This window comes from Adelges cooleyi, unplaced genomic scaffold, assembly GCF_023614345.1.
Source record: "Adelges cooleyi isolate 19-005CV unplaced genomic scaffold, UGA_ACOO_1.1 ACOO_flye_CR_arks_rails_tigmint_CR_PRNA_23, whole genome shotgun sequence".
Classification (NCBI taxonomy): domain Eukaryota; kingdom Metazoa; phylum Arthropoda; class Insecta; order Hemiptera; family Adelgidae; genus Adelges; species Adelges cooleyi.
In genome coordinates, this window is record NW_026095893.1 from 18,632,776 (window position 1) to 18,657,233 (window position 24,458).

The 24,458-nt window shown below is 27.1% G+C and overlaps 3 protein-coding genes across 3 annotated transcripts in view; 1 reads left to right on the top strand and 2 right to left on the bottom strand.

The window, feature by feature from the left end:
- Nucleotides 1-2,556, bottom strand: part of LOC126835972 (uncharacterized) — a 125,644-nt gene extending 123,088 nt beyond the window's left edge. The window contains exons 1-2 of the mRNA XM_050568879.1: nt 2,446-2,556; nt 1,540-1,675 (exon numbers count right to left, since the gene is read on the bottom strand). Coding sequence (XP_050424836.1) covers nt 1,540-1,675; nt 2,446-2,517 — 208 coding nt within the window. The 5' untranslated portion in view covers nt 2,518-2,556. The remainder of the gene's footprint in view (nt 1-1,539; nt 1,676-2,445) is intronic.
- A 3,452-nt stretch (nt 2,557-6,008) lies between these two features.
- LOC126835973 (uncharacterized) lies at nt 6,009-14,503 on the bottom strand. The gene is made up of 12 exons (XM_050568882.1): nt 14,385-14,503; nt 13,222-13,414; nt 12,673-12,734; nt 12,236-12,371; nt 11,504-11,571; nt 10,040-10,178; nt 9,037-9,104; nt 8,562-8,715; nt 8,117-8,184; nt 7,762-7,942; nt 7,416-7,483; nt 6,009-6,169 (listed from the first exon to the last, which is right to left on the bottom strand). Exons 1-11 carry the CDS (start codon nt 14,454-14,456, stop codon nt 7,416-7,418), a joined length of 1,209 nt encoding a protein of 402 aa, XP_050424839.1. The 5' UTR covers nt 14,457-14,503; the 3' UTR covers nt 6,009-6,169.
- Nucleotides 14,504-21,198: 6,695 nt separating this feature from the next.
- On the top strand, nt 21,199-22,340 carry LOC126835966 (multiple inositol polyphosphate phosphatase 1-like). The gene is made up of 5 exons (XM_050568871.1): nt 21,199-21,318; nt 21,386-21,539; nt 21,604-21,704; nt 21,774-21,883; nt 22,112-22,340. Exons 1-5 carry the CDS (start codon nt 21,199-21,201, stop codon nt 22,338-22,340), a joined length of 714 nt encoding a protein of 237 aa, XP_050424828.1.
- Nucleotides 22,341-24,458: the final 2,118 nt, after the last annotated feature.

A 24,458-nucleotide genomic window follows, 5' to 3' on the forward strand; every position in this document is an offset into this window, starting at 1 on the left:
ATGTTCTAGGAATAGATGTCAAAAAAGCATTTGATTTTTAAATCATAAATTACTTTTAAAGAAATAACATTACGGTGGTCTTAGAGGAAAAATATATTAACGTATTAAATTCATATCTATCAAGTAGGACACAAATAGTTAGGGTTAATAATTATTTAAGTATGCCATTAGCAATTTATCAAAAATGATTAAATGAGAGAATAATGCAATTTTAAATAATAATATTTGATAAAAAAAAAATTGGCATTATAACAGACAGATCAACCGATGACGCATTATTTTCATTTTTCAACCAATAATTTTATCCATATAAACCTTGGCGATAGTAACATAAAAACAAAGTTCTAGGAATATTCTTTGATGTCAAAAAAGCATTGTATTTTATAAATTATTTTTAAAGATATTACCCTCTACAAATTGTATCGCCTAGAATTTGTAATTAAACTTAATTACCTATAATAATGGATAGTAAATTTAAATGGAAACGTCATATTAATGCATTAACTAACACAATATACAAATTTTTTTATATATATATTACAATCACTCGTCCCATCAGTTATGAATTACGGAATAATTGTTTGAGGTCAGGTAAGACACTTATACCAAATTGTTAAAATAACTGTAAATAGCATAAGTTAAATGTTAAACTCTCTACCATAAGATATTAGGAAAGCAATTTTTACCTTTAACGTTTTTGTTTTCTTTTTTTTATATTTTAAAGTAAGTTATGTTATCTACGTACACCATGGAATTAACTGCAAATAAATATATTATTATATAAAAAAAAATGTAAAGTTACCTTATCAGTTAAATTTGATATATTTAATAATTCTTTAATATAATTCATTTCTTTTTTAAATTCCTCTATTGACAAACGAATATCTATAAATCAATATAAAAATATTCATGTTAAATTTAACAAACTATATTAGTATTTAACGAATTAACAGGTTGCATTTATTATTATTGCGTTTTTTTTTGTACATTATTTGGCCATAAAAGATTATTTTTTCCAATTTATTAGTTTTTAAATAATTAAAAATCGTATTTTTGCATAACACTTTATGTACTCCTCGTCAATGTTGTAAAAAAACATACTACTTATCGATAATAATAATTTATGTCAAACATCAATGTGAACAAAATACATATCACTGATATCATTAGGTTTTATAGAGGCCCTGATGACATTTGATTGCATACAGACGGAGTCAAACACTGAAACTAATAACTCAGTCTCACGCGTCTTGATAATACTGTTACGTATCAGCAGTTTATATAAATATATATATGGTGGGGATTGTCCACCATACGCAAGTGCTACACCGGCATAACTTGTCATTCGTGTAAATTGGGTTTCATAATAAACATCAGCGAATATTATTATTTACATAATAATCAAATTGTGTTTTTCTTTCATATTACGGTATAACAAATACAAAAACATTTGATTATAAAAGAAAATTTCAATTTTTGAGAGTGGCCATGATGGTCTTAGGCGTATAGATTGTACTAAACTATTATTATGTATCGTACCCGGAAAGTCGTTAAATATCAATTTGATATTTATGTGATTCGATTCTTCGCGTTTTTCAATTAAGCAAAATCTTGCTTTAACTGGGGCTGTGGCTTGAGTATATTCTAGTACCGCATCATAAATGTCTTCCAATTGCTAAAATCATTACATTTTTTTTGTAATACACAATGTAAATACTATTATTAGAGAAATAACGTGTCTTAAATGAATATCACCAGTGTATGTTATTATTCACTAGGTTTATAGCGTATTTAGATACTATAATTTTTTTTTAATGTTTTATGTATTCAGACAACATTTTTTAAAAAATATTTTTTTAAGTTGCTAATAAAATTAATTCAGATTTATATTTTTTTTAATACACAATTTGAATACAACTGTTATTGAAATAAAAATTTACCATGAAGTGGGTTAATAAAAAAACTTTTATGAGATATATTTAGAAAGAAACAAAATTCTTATTTACCAGATCAGTAAATTTTGGCTTTTTTTATTAATTCTTTAAATTTGTTTTTTAATATAGGAATATCTAGAAATCATTGCAATGGAACATACGTAGCCTTAGCTTCCCACTTTGAAAACGACACAAAGTAGCTCTACGAAAGTAACGCGAAAGTGGCGCTATCTAACGGTTGCTTTTTTTATATAATATGTAGACATATTTATATGTGTATCAAATTTCTTGAGGCAATTCTTTTAAGTTTTTAGATATGGATAATTATTATAATATTCAGTGCATCAAAAACCTCAATTATTTGATTGTTGTATAAAAACGTATTGCTTACTTATTCACTGACATATTTTATATAATAGACTAATTGATATACATTGAAAGGTACAAATCTATATAATTTTTTACCATTTTTCAAAATGGGTAACTAAATATTTATTCAAAATAAAATTACCTCATCAGTAAAACTTGCCACACAAAAATAAAGGCACATGGATGAAAAAATAATAAAAAATGTAGTATTCATTATGATATTTTTTTAATGCAAAAGTCAATTGAACAGTAGCATACAGGAATTTTAAATGATTCTTATTCGTTTTAATGTCTGCTGTTGTAGCGATTTCAGTGTAAAACTTAACAAACGCATATGTATTTTGTTTGTTCAATATAGGTTGAAAATTCCTATTGACTTTTAAAATAAATAATCGTAGCTATGGTATGGCCTACAGATCAAAAAACAAAGCAGTAGTGGTTTTGCCGTTTGGTAAGCCTAAAAAATGTAACAATTATTTATTTACACAACCGACTTATAGCAACATGTTATTTTCAGCCTTTTTGTAAACTTAACGTTTTATAGAATTTTATTTTTTTTCAAATCACTTCTATAATAACAATATTATTTTGGACGTTTTAGTATTCGTATTAGGTATTATCCATATGGTTACATCGGGATTATTACCAAAGTTAGGAATGTTGGATTTTCATTCTTCTCAAAGAATAATTTATTAAAAAATATGTTTCTAAAATATATTTCAAAATGAACGAAGCAATATTTAAACATAATATTATTGAACAGTAGCTTGGTATTTTACAGGTGTTCTGGTGTTTACTCGACCTACGAATCTTAAAAACAGTAGTGGTTTTGCCGTTTGCCCCAAAAAATGTACTACTTGTTTACTCAACCGCTAATAAAATAGTTCAAACATATAAATACGAAAACAACTGCAAAACAAAATATATCAAGAAAAACAACTAGTTTTTGGTAAAAAAAATGTGTTATAAAACCAAAACAATGGTTTTTGTAAAATACGAAGATTCATATAATATTCCAAATTTGTAATACCTATAAAATTTTACCATTTGCTTACATTACAATAGTCGTTGTGAAAAACAGCTTGCTTTTGATAAAAAAAAAAACAATATGCAATATTGGTTTTAATAAAAAAACACGATCAATGATTTTACAAAGAGTCCTTGTAATAAGCTATAATTATGAAAAAAATTTTGATTTATAAAATCACAGTACATTTACTGTATGTCTCTCTCTTACGTTTGTAACGTCCGTTATTTCTACCGATCGGGGCTTTGACGTTTTAGTTTGGCATTTTTGGGCTTATAGCTGGCAAGAACAAACGATACCAAACAAGTTGGCCACAGAAAGAGGTGCAGGGGGCAATTTTTCCCCTAGACAATTGGCCGCCTAAGAACATACCACCAGTGCCCAAAATTCGAACCGGTGACCGTGTGTTGACACACTGCCGCCTTCTCTCACTTTACCACGCGCCTGCACACAATACATTCACAGTTAATATAACAATAACGTTCTACAATGCATTCAAATACAGCTTAAAAACAAAATTTGTTACAAAAAATAGCTCTTATTTTCATTTGTTTACACTGCCTCATTCGATGCAGATAAAAGTTTACCTTCAAAATTCGTTAAAAATATAAAAGTAATTTATTGCAACTTGTAATATATGTTTAATTATTATTATTATTAGTGCCTTTATATGTGTAATCGTCAATAATTGATTAATTAAACTGCCGTTATAAATTTTGTTTAAATCTTATGTTTACACAATAGTCAACAATATATTTGCTTACATCATTGAATACCGTATTTTTCAACAAATAGTACAGTTTTATTTTTTTCTAACGACATCAAGTTAGAGCTCTTATTGCTTTTTTCGAAAACAAGTTGATTTTAAGATATTGTGGTTTATTTACATCGCCACAATAGGGTTACACAGTGCATTCTATTTAATGCAATAAAATTTGTTTTTGATTTTGTAGTATAAATGTAAAAGGTGATTTAACATACAATACAAATAAACTGGAATACATAATATTAAACGTATTTTGTATTGTCATTTGTGTATTTATATGTTTGAACTATTTATGATCTCGTATTGTAAAGCCCTGATGTTAGAATAATTATTATAGATGCATTTTAAAATTTATAATTAATATATATTATAAATTACAAACCGAACTAATACATTTTTTTTTAGAAATATTGAAATAATAAAAATTAATTAAGGGCATTATGTGGCGTAGAGAACACTTCAGCTGTTAGGCGGCACAGGAGGATTAGCTGTGTCCGTTAGACAAGCGCTATTTTGAAATTGATATCGCTTGAAATGTGTAACCACCCGGCACCCCTAACCCTATATGCCCCTACCCTAATGCGCTGCATTAGATAAATTAATAAATTTTATGTTTTATGTTGTAATTACATGTACAAAACAACAAAGCTAAAATATCACAGTTTAAATGATATTCCATGTGACTGTTCATATCAAGTATTTGACGATCAAGAAGACAGTTAATGAAGTTTCGCATAAATATTCACAAATTTAGGAGCGAAACAACATTTTTATGTTTCATAATAACAGCTGTAATATAAATTTAAATACTTAAACTCAATTTGAGTTTAATAGATTTTAGTAGATATAGGTTTTTGTCCTTATGTGTTATAATGTGTTTAATAGGAATTGTAGAGTTATAAGTTGTTCCTTTTTTTTACTTTTTTAGAGTGAGTTATGTAAATTATGTTCTCCGGTTTAGTCATTTCAAATTATAAGTATACGGTTATTACAGGTGTTGCGATTTATTTACTTAGCAACGACACGCTAACTTTGCTAACAATATATTTTTATGTTGAAAAATAACCGTACAATTTTAAATCATACAAATTTTGGGAAAATATTGTAAAATTTTTTAAAGGAAATAATATAGGTCAAACATTTAAATACAAAAGCAACTGCAAATAAAAATATGTTAAGAAAAACAACTTGTTTTCGATAAAAAATTAAGTTAAAAAACTATACAAATTGTTGTTGTAAAATTTAAATACGCATGAAATATTATTCTTTGTTCATGAGACCTATAGAACCTACCATTTGTTTACATTACAACAGTTGCTGTGAAAAACAGTTTTGATAAAAAAAACTATTGTACTATACTGGAGTATAATTTACACGATAAATAATTTTACAAAAACTCCTTGTAATAAGGTATAATTATAAAACATTTTTGGTTTAGGAAGTCGCAATACATTCACTGTATGTCTCTCTCTTACGTTTGACTTCCGTTATTTCCACCGATCAGAGTTTTGATGGTTTAGTTTGGCATTTCTGAGCTTATAGCGGGTAAGAACAAACCGCCAGTGGCCGAGATTCGAACCAGCGACTATGTGTTGATACATACAACGCCTTATCTCACTCCACCACACGCCTACACACAATACATTTACAGTTATTATAAAATAACGTTATACAATACATTCAAACACAAACATCAAAACAAAAATTGTCACAAAAAAATAGCTCGTATTCTTAAAATGTTCAAAGTTTATGATACCTATAATAACATTGTTTACATTACAACAGTCACTTTAAAAAAAAAAAAAATAATACAATATTGGATTACAACTTTAATAAATATTAATGTTTAAATATAACATTTACAAATAACACAAATAGTACAGTAATCTAATAAAACAAAAATAACCCTCACACCCATTAGAATTTTAAAAATAAACACACACAAATTAAAAAACAAGCTAACAGTATACTGCTTCGATTTTTTTTTTAAAAAGTCTTAAATTAAATACATGAAATAGCTGGACGTTTTGAAAATAGTGAATGAAGAAATAAAGTTGAAGTAATTTTATAGCCCTAAAATATAAAAAAAAAAAAGTTTAATGTAAGACAATATTATAAAATATATAAAATGTAGTATCCTTCGGTCGAGGAAGTCACTGTTTTTCATAAATAATTATTTTTATAACTTAAAGTAACAAAAACGTATAGGTTTGATTAGGTAGAAAATGGAAATAAAAAAGTCATGTTTGATTCAAAACGTTTAGAAAAGTTAAATTAAACAAGAACTTGTTTACTGTTTCTGAGCTGATTGGTTTTCGATACTCGTTTGATTCGTCAATATATACCTTTTGATATAGTAACATTATAGAGTTCAGCTATGGATCTTAAAAAATATTCCATACAATTTTTGCTGTATCTTTACAATTTTAGACCCGAAAATTCGTATAGTGATTCAAATCATTTATTGGGGATCGCTTTTTTAAAATATGTACTACTAACATAATATCTAATGCTTTTTGTTTTTTTTTCAAACCGATAAATTCGTATTCGTATTTAGGTTACCTAAATATTTTTTAGTTTTATGCGAAAACATCTAATTATTTAAACAATATACGTGTTAAATATTTCTCTGCTTATGTACTACAACTTTAAACCTATGACAGGTCTTTGTCTCTCAGAATTTCAAAACTCAATTCAGCCCAAAACTAGTTTTTGCGATACACCGAATTTGAATTGTTTTAATAAATCTAAAACAATAGATAAACAGTAAAAGTTTCATAACGCCCTTTGAAATTTTATTTGTTTATTTAATGCGTCTAATATAGTTTCATTTCAATATACACCAGGTGTACCACAAAATGTTTTAGGCGAGAAGGTACAACATTTTTACAATAATTTTTTTTTTTATGCTCCGCACGCATTGATTTTTTTTTAACGTTGGCTCTAAATGTTTTTGGCTTATTCTTTCGATAATGACGTAGCTACTATCGATAAACATTGACAAACCAAAAAAATATCAATAGCTCTTTCCCCATAAAGGCTGAAACCAAACTTTTATTTTGAAGTTAGAAATAGAGTGGTTTTATCATTTTCGCTTAAAACAATTACCTAACCTAAAGACCTGTGGTTATGTCATCATTATGCCCAATCCCACTGTACTTGCATTTTATTTTTGTACTTACTATATTTTGGAAAACTAATAATATTAACTTTCACAAGTCTAAAATATTTGACAATTTTTATTTTTATTTATCACATACAAAAAAAAAAAAACTATTAACTAAAACAATAAGTTATAAAGAAACAAAAAAATACTTGCCTAGAAACGGGACCTTTTTGAAAACGGCCACCAGCTCAATAAATCTTTCAAATCGTTTTTCGAAACAGCTAGAAATCATTATAAAAGTATTTACATAAAAATTAACTAAACTATAATATACTGCAACCAGTTGATTGGTTGCAATTATTATTATCACACTATTAAGTACAATATTTGCCAATAACGGGTATTATCAAAAGCCATCTAAGTACTTCTCAAAAATATTGTAAAAAAAAAACACCTACCGAAAATAATTTACGCAAAACGTCAAAGTGATTATTAGCTATTCACATTTTACATATATACTATTTTACAATATTTTTTACTAAATTATTATGTGTCGTACTTGACGGTATTTGTTGTAATATATAGGTCATGTCTTCAAAGGTTAGTACATATTTGGATAAGTTGTCTCTTAAGTAACGATCTATGAATATTCCGTCCACTTTTTCACCACCAAAACTACTGTAAGTTGTATATAGTCGGTTAACATAACTTATGGTACCATCAAAAATGTAGTCCAATTGCTAAAATCATTACATTTTTCTTTTAATACACAATGTGGTAACTATTATAACATAAATAAAAGTGTCTCAAAATAATACCAGTAATTATTCACTAGATTTATAGAGTATTTAATAGTTATATACATATTTTTTTAATGAATAATATATTCAGATAAAAAAAAAAATCATTTTTACCTCATCAGTTAATTTGAATAACTGTATTTTCATTGATTCTTTAAATTCCTCTTTTGATATACGAATATCTATTAAACGTTGTAAAAATATCCATGTTAAAATTTAACAAACTATATTATTATTATGTAACAAATTAACAGGTTGTATGTAATCATTATTATTGTGTTTTTATGTACAATAATTGGTCAAAACTGATATTATTAGAAGCCATCTACTAACAATTATTTTGATTGTCCACTTGTTTAATATCTAGATAATCTACAATCGTGTTTGAAAAAAATGTATGAAAATGTCGTAAGAGGAATCTTTCAATATTAACTACATCTCGTCTAAATAAAAAAGACAAAATCGGCTTATATATGTAAAACTTGTTATTCCTAAAAATCTTATTCACATATATATTTTACAATATATTTTACTAAATTATCATTATTATTCAACGTACCCGACGGCAATCTATTAATTACATATTTGATTTCCTGTTCATATAGTACATGTTTCGATCCAATGGTTTTCTTACATAAGTAGTGTTCTACTGAACGCTTGGTAACACATCCTTTATCGTCGTTTTGTACTGCTTCATAAAGTTTTTCTAGTTGCTAAAATAATTATATTTTTATTTTTATTTTTAATACACATTACAAATACTACTATTTTAGAAATAATGTGTCTCAAATTATCTCTAGTATATTATTTACTAGGTTTATAGATTATTTAATAATTATAATTTTTTTTAATGTATTATAATATATTTAAAAAATACAAAATTCAATACATAAGTCAAACTCTCCACCACAAGATATTAACTTATAGGTGGGTTGCCCATATTACAAAGTTTATATTATACTGTAAGTTATGTTATATACGTACACCATGTAACTAATTGCAAATAAATTAGATTAAAAAAAATGTAAAATTACCTCATCAGTTAAATAATTTATTTTTGCTTGCATTAATTCTTTCAATTCCTCTTTTGACATACGAATTTCTAGAAATTATTATTAAGTGTTGATATTAAAAGTTACCAAACTAAATAATGCAGTAACGAATAAACAGTTTGCATTTACTATTGATGCGTTTTTGTGTACAATAATTTGTGTATAATTTGGCCATAACAGGTATTATTAAATACCATTAATAAACAATAATTTTGTAGTTCCGCTTGTTAAATTTCGAAATAGTTAAAATTCATGTTCAAAAAAAAAATGTAATGGTGAATGTCATAAAATGAATATTTCAATGATAATAGAAAACTAAGACGACGCAACACCACCCATTTTTTAGGATACTTTGTTGTTTGCCACTTTTTTGTCAGACTATCACAGTAATTTCTTTAGAATAATAAATTACAATTTTTTCCCCACCAAAACAGTTTTACGCGGATTAATTTTTCTCAGGCTTCAAAATATATAGTTAAGGAAAGAAATTCATACATGTGAATTACATTCATATGACAAAATTATCTGTGTTCCAGCATCCTTATTTTTTCGATATACCTAATGCAACCAACGCTATATCATTTTTATAAAAGAAAAAAAATTCCTTTCTTAATTAATTAATTGTTCATTAACTGGTGAAATATTTAAAAAAAGGGCCTAGTAGAGCACAGACAATGTAGTTGTCAATATTATGTGTAAATTTAGTTTCTTAGTTTTGATAATAGCCTTTGTAAAATTAATCTGCACAAGGCGAGTTTTATGAAGGAAATAACGGGTGTGAGACGTTTTCTCACGACAAAAGCGTTACACGTATGTGTGTAACTTTTCTTCCTAACTATCAATACAGGCGACTTCTGCAAAATATTACAAGCATTATTCAGAAGTATTGAAAAAAAGCGCTTTGTTGTAAAAAGATAAAGTGATTACTAGTCACATTTCACATGTACATCGTACAATATCTAATGATTATTATTATTTAAGGTACTTGGAATATTTTCAATTTTAAGCCCGATATCCACTTCAATTTCCATTTTATTCATTCCAATGATTCTTTCAATTATGTAAAATTTAACTGAATTCTTTCCAGCATCTTCTCGTAACGTAGAATAAATCTCGTCCAATATCTAAAATCATTTTTTTTTTTTTTATCATTAAAAGTATATTTACAATCTGTTATATTAGTTACAATAAGTAAATTTGAAAAAAATATAATACAATGACAGGACAACGTGTTAGAAGGGGGTGTCCAGTAACACTACTTCAACTAGATTTAATTACATAATTATAATTGTTTTGAATTTCTTAATTTTTTTTTCTTTTGTAGTTATTGAGAAGGTCGCGTGGCCAATTTCGTTTTAAGCGACGAGGAGGATTGTTTGGAAGAGTAAGAGAAGAAATATTGGATATTAGTGGATTCGAGTGATATATAGTGGTAGAGTGGAATTTTTTATAATGAGTGGATGCAAGAACAGGAATAGTAGGAATACTGAGGTCATGATGTGTACGATTGCTTACATACCACGGCGAGTTAGTTAGGAGACGGACGTTAATTGATTGAAAGGATTGAAATAAATTTGGATTTAAGATTTTTGTCGATCCCCAAATTTTGATGCCGTAGGTCATTGCAGGACGAATAAGTTGTTTGTATAGGAGGATTTTATTGTTAAGAGAATTTTTTGAACGGAGAAGATGTGTTAAGCTATGGAGTTTTAATTTAAGAGATAGTGTTTTAGTTTTAGTGTGAGTAGCCCAGGTTAGTCGCTTGTCAAGATGCATGCCTAAGTATTTAACAGGGTTTTCTATTGGGATTATATCTAAAGTCATTACATGTTTATTTTTTTAATAGACAATGTGAATACTATTTTAACAGATATAGTGTGTCAGATTATTGTTGATTCTCAGTGTAAAACAGTATATATCTTAGTATTCACTAGGTTTATACAGTATTTGATTATTATAATTTGTTTTAATGTATCATGTATTTATATAACATTTTTTAACAGGTATGTTCAAGTTATAATTAATAAGGTAAATTCAGATATTATTATTATATTTATATATTCCGCCTATAGAATAAATACCCCGGGAGATAATTCCAGAATATTAATTGTTGAATTAAAATCACTTTGTAATTAAACATTTGTAATTTAAAATTACCTTATCAATCAATATAATTTTTTTTTAGATTGTAATTGTATATTTTTTTTATATGTATTATAATTTGAAAATTTTTATATTTTGTGTTGTTGTGCATTCACTGTCAAACTCTCAACCACAAGGTATTAGCTTATAGGAGGGTTGCAAATATTAAAAATTCCTACATTTAGTATTCATTTTTTTTTTCAATTTTATTTTGTGTATCTTATAATGTAAGTTATGTTATCTACGTACAACACGGAATTAATAATAAATAAATATATTTTTAGAAACAACAAAAATGCAAAATTACCTTAACAGGTAATTTAATTTCTTTTATTTTCATTGATATTGCGAATTCCTCTTTTGACAAACGAATATCTAGAAATCATTATAAAAATATTCATGTTAAAATTTAACAAACTATATTGTTATGTCAGAAATTAACCGGTTGCATTTATTATTATTGCGTTTCATAACGGGTAATATTAAAAAACATCTAAAAAAAAAAAATTTTGTTGGTCCGCTTTTTAATTTTTGTAATAGTGTAAAATCGTGTTTCAAAAAATTCATAGGAATGTCGAAATTTAACATTTTGATATTATATACAATTAGTCTAAAGAAAACAAGATAAATTCATTTTATATTTTTATAACTTGTTCTTCCTAAATATCTTTACAGACAATTTCTGCAAAACACTATAAGTACTCCTTAGTAATGTTATAAAAAACACACTACATATCGATTAAAATAATTTATATTGAACACCAATGTGATTACTAGTTATTTATATATCGGTGCCTAATAACTATCATAGCCAATCTTAGATTTTCCAAATTTTCAGGAGGAACAAAAAACATATCACAGATAACTTACAATTTTATACAGGCCCTGATGACTTTTGATTGTATCACAGCGACCTCTTGGTGTCAAATATTGAAATTAATAACACGGTCTCAAAACCATTGGTTTATAAGAAAAAATTTCTTTGAGATAGGTATGTTTGTATATGTATATTTTACTAAACTACTATTATTCATTGTACCTGGAAATTGGTTAAATATCAATTTATATCCAAGTAGTTGATGATTCATTCCCACGCGTTTTTCGATTAAGCAAAATTTTACTGGATCTGAGGATTCAGCATCTTTTAGTACCGCATCATAAATTTCGTCCAATTGCTAAAATCGTTACATTTTTTTTTTTTTGATTACACAATGTGATTACTATTAATAGAGAAATAACGTGTCTTAAAAAAATATCACTATTCTGTATATGGATCATTAGGTTTATAGAGTTTTTAATTATTATAATCTTTTTTAAATGTATTATATATTTAGCCAAAAGTTATATTCAGATATTTTTTCTTTTATGACACATTGTTAATACTACTCTTATAGAAATAATTTTGTGTCGATTAGGTTAATAAAATATTTTTTTTTTTAATTAGATGCATTTAGATTGAAAAAAAATAATATGTACCTCATCAGTAAATTTTGGTTTTCTTATTAATTCTTTAAATTCATCTTTTGACATACGAGTAACTAGAAATCATTATAATGTGTTGATATTAAAATTTAGCAAACTATATTATTACGTAACGAATTTACAGGTTGTATTTGTTATTATTGCATTTTTATTTAAAATTTTTGGTCATAACGGGTATTATTAAAAGCCATCTATTAACAAATAATTTGGTTTGTCCACGTGTTTAAATTTTAAATAATCTAAAACCGCATCTAAAAAAAAAAGTATGGGAATGTCGTAAAATGAATATTTAAATACTAATTACAATTAGTATAAAAAAAATAATATAAAAGCGGTTTATATTTGTATAACTAGTTTTTCCTAGCTATCTTTACAGACGATTTCTGCATAGTATTATAAGTACTTCTCAAAAATGTTATTGAAAAAGCACACTACCTACCGAAAGTAATTTATGTAAAACATCAAAGTGATTATTAGTTATTCACATTTCACATATTATATATTTTACATTATCTTTTAACAAAATATTATTATTCATCGTACCCGTCGGTAATGGTTCTGTTACATCTAGCATTTGATCAACGTCCATGTCATCTAGTTCTTCGCTAGATGATCTGTTCCAAAACGAGCTTCTTATGGTATTCCTGTCAAACGTTCCACTTTCACGACATTCAGAAATGCGTTCCAATTCATTAGCCATATATCTTTGGGCACCAGCATAAATTTCCTCCAAAACCTAAAATCATTATTTTTGGCTTTAGAATGAAACATGCTTAACCCTGGCCTCTCAGCTCGAAACCGACACAAAATAGCGCCTCGAAAGTAACGCGATCTAGCGGTTGCTTTTTTATTTAATTTGTATATACATTTATATGTGTATAAAATATCTTGAGGCAAATATTTTAAGTTTTTAGAGCTGGACAATTATTATGTAATAATAATAATTATATTCAGTGCATCAAAAACCTTAATTATTTGATTGTTGTATAAATTTATTACTTACTTACTCACACACATATTTTAAATAATAGATAAATTGATATACATTGAAAGGTACAAATCTATATAATTTTTTACCATTTTTTAAAATGGGTAACTAAATATTTATCCAAAATAAAATTATCTCATCAGTAAAACTTGCTACACAAAAATATAGACACATAGATGAAAAAATAATAAAAAATTTAATATTCATTATGGTAAGGTACAAATCCATATAGCAATATTTTTTTTTTAAATGGGTAACCAAATATTCATCCAAATAAATGAAAATAATTTCACAATGAGCACAGTTAAACAAATGGTTCAATTTATCCAAAATAAATGATCTGGTGAATGTTGCCAATAAACCGTTTAGTGCCCATTATTAATAATCTTTAAGTAGACTGTAACTTTTTTGAATATACAAAGTGAATACTATTTTCACAGAAATTATGTGTCTCAAATTATTACTACTATCCTAAATATTAAGCAATAGAGTATTTAATTATTATAATTTGACAATGTGTTAGGTATTTAGATAACATTTTTTAATAAATATTTTTTTCAAGTTATTGGTAATAAGATATCATTTTTTTTTTGTTTAATACACAATATGAATACTTATATTATATAGAAATCATTTTGTCTCCAATTAGGTTTATTAAATAAATAGTACACATTTTTTTTTTGAGTTATATAGCTGGATAGAATAAATTCATATTTACCTCATCAGTACATCTTGCAATACAAAAATATAGACAAAAGTATGAAGAAATAATAAAAAATTTAATATTCATTATGATTTTTTTTTAAAGCATAAGTCAATTGAATAGTGGCATACAGGAATTTTAAACTTTAATGATTCTTATTCGTTTTAATGGCTGCTATTTTAGCGATTTCAGTGTAAAACTTAATAAACGCATATGTATTTTGTTTGTTCAATATAGGTTGAAAATTCATATTGAATTTTAAAATAAATGAAACGTAGCTATGATATAGCCTACAGAATAAAAAACAAAGCATTAGTGGTTTTGCCGTTTGGTAAGCCTAAAAAATGTAACAATTATCTATTTACACAACCGACTTATAGCAACATGTTATTTTCAGCCTTTTTGTAAACTTAACGTTTTATAGAATTTTTTTTTTTTTTCAAATCACTTCTATAATAACAATATTATTTTGGACGTTTTAGTATTCGTATTAGGTATTATCCATATGGTTACATCGGCATTATTACCAAAGTTAGGAATGTTGGATTTTCATTCTTCTCAAAGAATAATTTATTAAAAAATATGTTTCTAAAATATATTTCAAAATGAACGAAGCAATATTTAAACATAATATTATTGAACAGTAGCTTGGTATTTTACAGGTGTTCTGGTGTTTACTCGACCTACGAATCTTAAAAACAGTAGTGGTGTTGCCGTTTGACCCAAAAAATGTACTACTTGCTTACACAACCGCCTTATAAGATAATTTTAATGTACAGTGCCGCAACTACCATTTTGGAGGCCCGAATTGGGTTTAATTTTTAGAATCATCTTTTAACATAATGTATTATAAATAACGTTCGATCAAGTTAATTCGTTTGATTAAGTCATTATTTAAAAAGTTATTTACAGAACATACATATTTCTTATAAAAATACATGGCAAGCCACTACCACATCTAATTAGTTCTAAACGGCATTTTCTATATAAGAGTATTTGAAGGAGAAAAAAAACTAACCGAAGATAATTATCTATTATGAAGTTTTTTCTTGACTGGAATAGAGCCAGCTTCCTGAGGTGTAGCCTAAAAAAGCCGAGACATTAAAAATATATTTAAAATTCATTCTAAGTGTATCGGCTAGTAACAGAAAAAAATGGTTTTACTAGAAATACCATTATAAAAATTAAAGAGCTAAGTTATACAGGATGATTCTTTTATTACGAGCAACTTATTATCGCACTGAGTTTAATTAATAATTACATTTTTTTTTTATAGTGTTATTGTATAATATGATCTAACTTTTTCACGACATTTTTTCGTTTTTCCCCCCTTTCAACTTAGTTTTTTTGATAGCAACTTTTTAAAACTTAAATAGTAACCCATATATTATTTCATTAACTTTTTAAATTGAAAATAATGTACCAAAAGTTTTGACTGGTTGATAAACAGTTTTAACAACTATTTTCAAAGTTATAGAGGTCGCTGTGATGCAATCAAATGTCATCAGGGCCTCTATAAAACCTAATGATATCAGTGATATGTATTTTGTTCCTCCTGAGTAGTTAAAAAAAATTGAGATAGGCCTAAATGGTTCTTAGGCGACGATATATAAGTTACTAATTATAACATGGGTGACCAATATAAAGCATTACTATCGATAAGTAGCGTGTTTTTTTACAACATTACTGAGGAGTACTTATAGTGTTTTGCAGAAATTGTCTGTAAAGATATTTAGTAAGAACAAGTTATAAAAATATAAAACGCTTTTATATTGTTTTCTTTAGACTAATTGTAAATAATATTAAAATGTTAATTTTCAAAGTTCCCATGAATTCTTTTGAATTATTTAAAAACTAAACAAGCGGAAAAACATTATTTTAAATGGTTTTTAATAATACCCGTTATGACTAAATAATGAAAGTTTCAACGCATTCATATTTTGATTATGGTTAGAAGAATTGTGATAAACATTCATATATTAATTTTATGACATTCTTCATGAAATTTATTTTGAACACGGTTTTAGTCTGTTACAAAATTGAACAAGCGCAACAACAACATTTTTTTGATGGCATTTTGTTACTTAATGGTAACCCATATTTTTTATTACATTTTTAAATTGAGAATAATTTACCAAAAGATTTGTCTGGTTGATAACCAGTTTTTAACAACTATTTTTTAAGTTATGAGTGTTTAAAAGTTAGGATGGAAGGGGTAGTGTGATTGTGAAGTGCGCGCACATAAAAACAATGCTACACTGCACCTTTCCTCCTGCCCAAACTTGAAACTTCAGTAACTTTAAAAGTAATTATCTAAAACTAGTTATCGACCACTCAAAATTTTAAGTAGAACATTCTTAAATTAAAACATATTAATAATATATACGTTACCATTTAAGTTTAAAATATTGCTATCAAAAAAACAAGTTTGGGAAGGGGAAAAACAAAAAAAAGTTGTGAAAAATTTAGATCACATTGTTTGAAAAAAATATGATAAAAAAAAAATAAATATTCTTATTAAATCCTAAGAGATATTGAGTGGCCCATGATGAAAAAATTACTTTGTATACTGTAAAAGAGGTGATTCATTAAGGATATTGGATAACACACACGTTTTCTTAACAAATATGAAAACTTTTAAAATAATTTTTGTTTTATACTTTTAGATATTGTTTGTTATTCGATCTTTATGATAAATTTCATTAGTAAACTTACAACATTCATACATCATTGAATTATTATCTCTAGTCTTTACTGAACTTTGGTCTGGCCAGCATAAGATTCATTTAAACTAAATATTAAATTGGAATTTCTTCACTCATTTATAATTCACTGTGTAATAACCGGTTGATGTACAAATCAATTTTAAAAATTATATATTAGTGTTTTTTGACCAAGAAATTATTTAGTACATTTTTTTTGGGGGAGGGGGGTTTCGATTACCTAGTCGTATGATATAAAACGAAAAAGACGTAAATATGAATTGTTACGTTTGGATTTTAAATATATATTTATATCTCGTGGTTATGTTGTTAAGAACTCCAAAGGTCTAGCGCGGTGTGTTTTGGCAAGTTTGGCTTTGTTATATATGTAATAAAACGAAATTAGGTTTTTAAAAGTTTAAACATTTTTAACGCTATGCGCTTCATATGATTATCTTCCGCACCAAGCACTGAGCAATATTTAGCAAACTTTACATATGAATGATAGACCCTTCCCAAAAACATAGTCATGTTATAATGTATAATATAATTTGAAATCAACTCATTATACGTTTATTGAATTGAATACCATGGGACATTTTATCTGACAATGTAATATCCTTCTTTCCACCATCGTCTGTCGTGAGCGCTGAAGATGACAGCTCCTTAATGGTAGATGTACTCAGATTTTTCTTACTATTAAATTCGTTAGTATATTATAAAAAAAATTGTAGTTTTATTATGTTAAACATACTCGATATAAACACAAATGTGTTGTATACCTTCAGCTAGAATTTACAGAAATGAGAAAATTGTAAGTACATTTATAATATACTATTATTTATATAATAATAAAAAAACTATAAATTATTATGCATACATATATTTTTTTTTGTATTGTATTGTATTTTATTATTATCCATATTCCTACAATTGGTCTTAGAACACCTAAAAATGTCTACATACGGTCATGAATAATGTTGCTATATTATTTTTATATTTGAAATTTAAAACGTTTATCATTACTTTTCTAAATAATTTTATATTCACTTTCTTAAACGGGAAAACGTATTGAAAACACGTTTTAAGTTGTATTATTTATTTAAAATAAGAAGACTACTTGTTTCGATTTTTTGTTTTGTATGCTTGTTCAAACAGTTACAGTCATACATCTATGTCCTAAATAAGAAAATATTCGAAAACAAAAACAACATGTTTTATCATCGACCTAGTCATATTATTTGAAGTCTCCAACGTTAAAACGGTTTTGATTATTATTATATTTTGGGTCCATGCATGTTTTACTTGAGTAGTTAAAAATTTAGGGCAATTGTCAGTATTCCGAATTTAGTTTTATAAACGTATAGAAAAAAAGTATATTTCAATACATTCCATCTCTTATGGAATATTTATAAATGAATATAAATGTTTGGATAATTATGTGGATCTTACAAAAATTGTGATATAACATACATGCTAAATTAGGCATTTTATACAAATTAAGAAATATCAATTGCTCAACGACTGCCTTTAAGGTAATTAATGCATGTTATATTATGGAAGTCGATTGTTGAATAACTGTTTCATTTACATCACAAAGACAAATTTGAGCAAATAAAAAAGGATTTAAACACAATATTAAATGAAATATCATTAGTCGATTTCAACATTAACCTAGAAAAGTTATTTTAATTAATTCAAATTTTTTTTCAGAATTTAAATCTAACCACCCTGAGTTGGTGTAATTATGTCAGGCTTTCAGGCCTAAAATATCCAACCAATAGGTCACTTAACCCCTATTAGATGGGTCAAAACCTATTCACTGGAATCAAACTTATAATTTTTACAACAGTTTTTGACTATAAATTCTGACTTGAGAGCATTTTCTTTAATTTGTAAGCATGCTGTTCCCAATACACGTTCAATCAAGATTGTCAATATATTATTTTCACTTCAAATTATCTGTTTGTATCATAACCCTTTTTTGTGAAATGCGAAAACCACTAAAAGTAAAACATTTTAGCTTAGATGCAGAGCGGCGAAGGTATTTTTTTAATTTTAAAGTTAGAACTTTTACTGGCTATAATTTCGAGAAAAAGAGTCGGATCGAGTTTAAATTTATTAGGAATATTTATTTAGTATGCCCGCATACGTCAGTTGTATCAAATTTAAATTTTACCCATTTCCCACCCCCCTAGGGAGTATAATTTTTTTTTGTTTTTTGGGGTTTTCAGCCGTAATTTTAAGACCTTTGGGTTGAACATTTGCCAGTAGTTAGAACTCATATGTGTTCAAAACATATTAAACGAAAAACAAATTCGGCAAAACAGCTTTCCTTTAATTTCCGAAAAACTGTGTTTTTCGCAGATTACGTACATTTTAACAAAAAAAACCTAAAATGTTTAAAAAAATGTATCAATTTTTTTTTTTTTATACTACAAACATGGTGTACCAGATGTGAGAAACAAACAGACGCTAATAACTGTCGGTTGGTAACATCGACCCGTGTTAGGTTAGGTTATGACCCAACGGTCGGTATCATAATATTGTGTTCATTACATGATAGTACAGACGACTAAATCGTGTATTTCATCACAGTAGATATACGATTTATTGGGTATATGAACGTTAGTAATATTTAACTAATAAGTAATATATGTAAGTAAAATTATTGTTTTCTCCATCAAAGTCCCAGTATAAGATTTCATTTTAGTTTAAATGTTAGAAACTCAATTTTTCTTTAGAAAACAACAAGAAATCAATATACAGGTGGTGCAATAAAACCAGTATGCAAAAAATCGAAACAAGTAGTCTTCTTATTTTAAATAAATAATACAACTTAAAACGTGTTTTCAATACGTTTTCCCGTTTAAGAAAGTGAATATAAAATTATTTAGAAAAGTAATGATAAACGTTTTAAATTTCAAATATAAAAATAATATAGCAACATTATTCATGACCGTATGTAGACATTTTTAGGTGTTCTAAGACCAATTGTAGGAATATGGATAATAATAAAATACAATACAATACAAAAAAAAATATATGTATGCATAATAATTTATAGTTTTTTTATTATTATATAAATAATAGTATATTATAAATGTACTTACAATTTTCTCATTTCTGTAAATTCTAGCTGAAGGTATACAACACATTTGTGTTTATATCGGGTATGTTTAACATAATAAAACTACAATTTCTTTTATAATATACTAACGAATTTAATAGTAAGAAAAATCTGAGTACATCTACCATTAAGGAGCTGTCATCTTCAGCGCTCACGACAGACGATGGAGTTTCTATTGAGAAAGTATGTGAAACAGTTTTGGGTATCTAAAGTTACGTGGTTGGCATTACATTAGAACATGGTGACCCTACGTCAACCGTCTGTCAAGTAGTTCACAGTGTTATGAGCTAGAAAGAGTAGATCCGACTTTGACTGAAAAGTGGCGTTCAGATAAAAAATACTTAAATAACAAGAGTAACGGTGTAAAGTTGTTTTTTGTTTTGGATAGTAGGCAAATATGAATTATGCTGATCCTGTTTTGTAGATTATACGCCAATTCAATTTGTTATGTTGGGGAGGCATGGAACGAGAACCTCAATAAAAAGTTTTTCTGAAGAATCGATAAAGAAACTAATAGAATATCAAACCAAAATTACCACAAGTGCTACATTGTGTGAAACAGATATCCAAGCAATAAAAAATTGGGTAACAACCATTGACACTACCAACTACAGACGTTTAACACCAAATGGCCGCGATGAAATAAAAGGATTGGCAATACGAATTCGTGAAGCTTTTTCAAATCTATTCCAACGGAAATACTACCCCAATATTTATGAAGTATATCACCTCGTTCCCTGATTAATATAGACTTATAATATAAAGAGTTGTCTGAAATTTGTGTTACAGTAATATAGTTCTAATGCGAGTAAAAAAGTCATTTTTATAAATTGAAAGGTAATTTTCAATCATTAAATAAAATAATGATTTTATTTGAAACTTTATTTAGCTAAAACTATTCATTTTATACAGACAATTACTGTAACGTGAAGTTGGAATAACCCTGTAAAATTATATACATTTTTAAAAATTGTTTTGATTATCTTAGGTTTTGACCATGTCGTCTTTACGTTTTGTAATTTCCGCTCAAACATTTATGCAAAACGTTTTGAACGATGACAATTTTGAAATTGTCACCGAATCACATGTATGTGACCGTAGTGATATCTTAATAGAGGTACGTCTAAAGTGTGCACGATTTTCTTCGTTAATATTTAGGTAAATCTCATGTAAATTGTATACAGATAGACAATATGATGAAAGCCGATAAGAATATCGCTGAGATACAACCATATTATAAGGATCAAGTAAAAGAATTCGAGGCGGGCCCTCACATGACTGGTGTCGTGCAAAGGGTTGCAGCCAAATTGGGCATAGAATCTAAAGAACTGAACCCTGGTAAGTTAACTAATAGCCAAAAGCAACATAATTTTAATGGTTTCATACTACTTTGTGTTTTCAGAGATAATAACAGCTATGTACGAAGTGAGTGCTTACGAATATTCTATTGACCAAAATAGGATACCGCCTTGGTACAAAGTATTCTGCCCAGATGACCTTGAAGTAAGCAAATACAGTAGACAAGTGATTTTCATGAACTGTTAGCATTTGATAGTTTTGAAATGGTTTTAGATTCTGGAGTATGCCTGGGACATTTCTTGGTATTATGTTATTGGTTATGGAAATCCTTATAACGCAAAACTCGCTTGTCCGACGGCCATACGTCTCGAAGAAAGGTTCAGGTATTATGAACTTACAACACTATTTTTGTTACGGTGATGCTTATTTTTAATGTGTAAAATGTATGTACTGTAATTTTTGAAAGTCCCGAAGGGATTTATTATCAGTTGAACATATTGCCTTAAGCAATTATTGCCATTAATTTAATTTAAATATTCATTTTTTAATATGAAGAAGGATGGTGATATAAATTTACAGTCGATCAAATAGTGACAATAGTATGATTTCAGAAACAAAATCAGTGGAGAAGGACCGGATGGTGTATTCTACTTTGCAAGCGAGAAGAACGTATTGGTTATGCTCATCATGTTAGGCCTAGCTAACGGTGACGCTCCATTTACAGCATCCAACTACAAATGTATGAAGGATCTTGAATGGAGAACTTCGTTGTATGGTCCATTTGCTGCAAATTTTATAGCAGTGATTATAAAGTCGCATTTTATTTCAACGAAAAACTAACTTCTATAACTTTAAAAGATGGTTCGTTGTGTGCATACTGTTCGTGGCTGGATATTCAAGAAAACTTAACAACCTTCATAACCGACAATGACTGTGTTGAGTTTGTAGCTACTAAAATAAAAATAAAATAATAATAAATAGTGTTTGAAAGTTTCATGAAATATGGAATTTTGAAATATTTCAAATCCATAAGATTTTTCATCAATTTATCAAATTGTATTTTTTTCATTATTTTTTTTTTTTTTTTTTGTCTTTTACAATGTAAAACAATCTAACTGTTTCGCTTTGATCAGTTTCCATTCAATATTATTTTCAAATAGTTTTAAGTTATATTGTATTATAACCAATATTGTTTGATTTTAGTTATTCAGTAAAAGTTGTTATTTAATTTAAAAAAACTACGCGTGTTTTAATTCAATTTATTTTGAGTATCTTTTACAATATATTATCTTATTCTTAAAGACTTAGATTGACTTAGACTTCTCATTCTCGACGCAAAAACGTCTGCATTCCTTTAAAACTTAAACTTCGACGGCCTGAAATAAATTGTAATTTTCGATACATGCTTGTGTCCAGCGAGCTATTAGAAAGATAATAAAGACCAACACCATAAACAAGTCCATCGCTAACTGTTAAGCATAGTATACAAGAAGATAGAGATGAACAAGATGAATTTGTAAATAATACTTCTGAGCCTCTTGGAGACCAGATAAAAAAACCGGTTAAAAAACAATAAAGAGAAAAGGAACCAGAACTGATGTACTCGAAATGATTAGGAATGACAAACAAAAGTTGTATGAAAATTATATCGACATTCAAAACGCAAAACTTTCTGAGCGAAAAAGAAAAAATGATCTACAGAAAAAAAAAATAAACTGCTTAAGGAGTACTTAAGAAATACAAGCAAGTAAATCAAACAACTGTTTATATAATAGACAGATATATTGTTATTGTAGATTTAATGTTCAAATGATCATGTATAAATGTTTTGCATTTTTTCCTCGAAGTAGGTATTCTTTTATAGTTTTGTTTCACTTGATTTTCAGTTTTATATTTTAATAGTTACTTCTTATGACGAAATAAATGAATTATAGTAAATCACAAAATCTATAAGATCTTAAGCACAAATGTCGTTGATCGGAAATCCAAAACTGTACCGTTAGATGGTGCTGTTTTCACAAACAACAAATTCAATGATAATAATTGATATTATATCTATTCCATTATTATTATTCACTACTTTAAATTTTTTAGTTTTTTACTGTCGAGAATATAATATTATATAATTATATTTAATATAAATAAAATGCCAAGTTGTTGCTTTTGCGGGAGATGGCAAAGTAGCCAAAGTAAAAAACAAAGGCATAACTTTTCATAAGTAAGTTAACTACGTACATTAATCAATTGTTTGTTAATGTTTGAGAATGAATTGATATGACTGTAGATTACAATAAAATTTATAACAATATGTGTTGTAATTATTTTAATATATTTATTTATTATATTATACATCACATGCCTACATTGGCAGCTTGGATGGAATTTGCTATATAATGTTCATCAGAAGTGAAACCTAGGAGTGTAGTGTGATCTGCTCATTTTACAAAGGACTGTTTTGATAGTTTTTTTAAGGAGAAGTGTACGTAAAAACTACCAAGTTTAATTTTTTAGCTAAACAATACTATAATTCAGGCTAAGATATTGTATCCTAAAGTTTTGATACCATTAGATCAACCATTAGAATCCGATTATTGCAACCAATTTAGTGATTCTTCTACTGAAAGATATGTTAAGATATTTGACTTTCATTGAAAGTTGTAGGGGTACTTTTTATAACTTCAGTCTCAGTCAACAGAATATCAGGGTTTATTCGATTAGATTTCTGAAATATTTGTTCCATCTGCTTTTCAAATTCAAAATACTTTCTCTCTCTTCCAGTTTTCTTGCTGTTACCAACAAACAGCTTTATACGATCGTACTAATGTCTGAAATTTGTTGTTGACTTGCGACCCTGTTAAAACGTTAGTTCCTAACCCGATTCCAAAATAAAATTCATATTTAAAATCAACTATATTTTATTTAAACATTAATGTTACTAGATCGCTGACAATTGACACC

What these genes read in the sequence shown, in the direction of transcription:
- LOC126835973 (XM_050568882.1), bottom strand. Translation starts at nt 14,456, where the DNA reads ATGAATATTAAATTTTTTATTATTTCTTCATACTTTTGTCTATATTTT. An exon ending in TAAAATTGAAAATATTCCAA is followed by an intron (nt 9,105 to 10,039) that starts GTACCTTAAATA and finishes AATAATTTCTAG; the next exon opens with AAATTCGTATGTCAAAAGAG. An exon ending in TATTCAAATTAACTGATGAG is followed by an intron (nt 7,943 to 8,116) that starts GTAAAAATGATT and finishes TAATGATTTTAG; the next exon opens with CAATTGGACTACATTTTTGA.
- LOC126835966 (XM_050568871.1), top strand. Translation starts at nt 21,199, where the DNA reads ATGTCGTCTTTACGTTTTGTAATTTCCGCTCAAACATTTATGCAAAAC. An exon ending in GTAGTGATATCTTAATAGAG is followed by an intron (nt 21,319 to 21,385) that starts GTACGTCTAAAG and finishes AATTGTATACAG; the next exon opens with ATAGACAATATGATGAAAGC. An exon ending in CGTCTCGAAGAAAGGTTCAG is followed by an intron (nt 21,884 to 22,111) that starts GTATTATGAACT and finishes GTATGATTTCAG; the next exon opens with AAACAAAATCAGTGGAGAAG.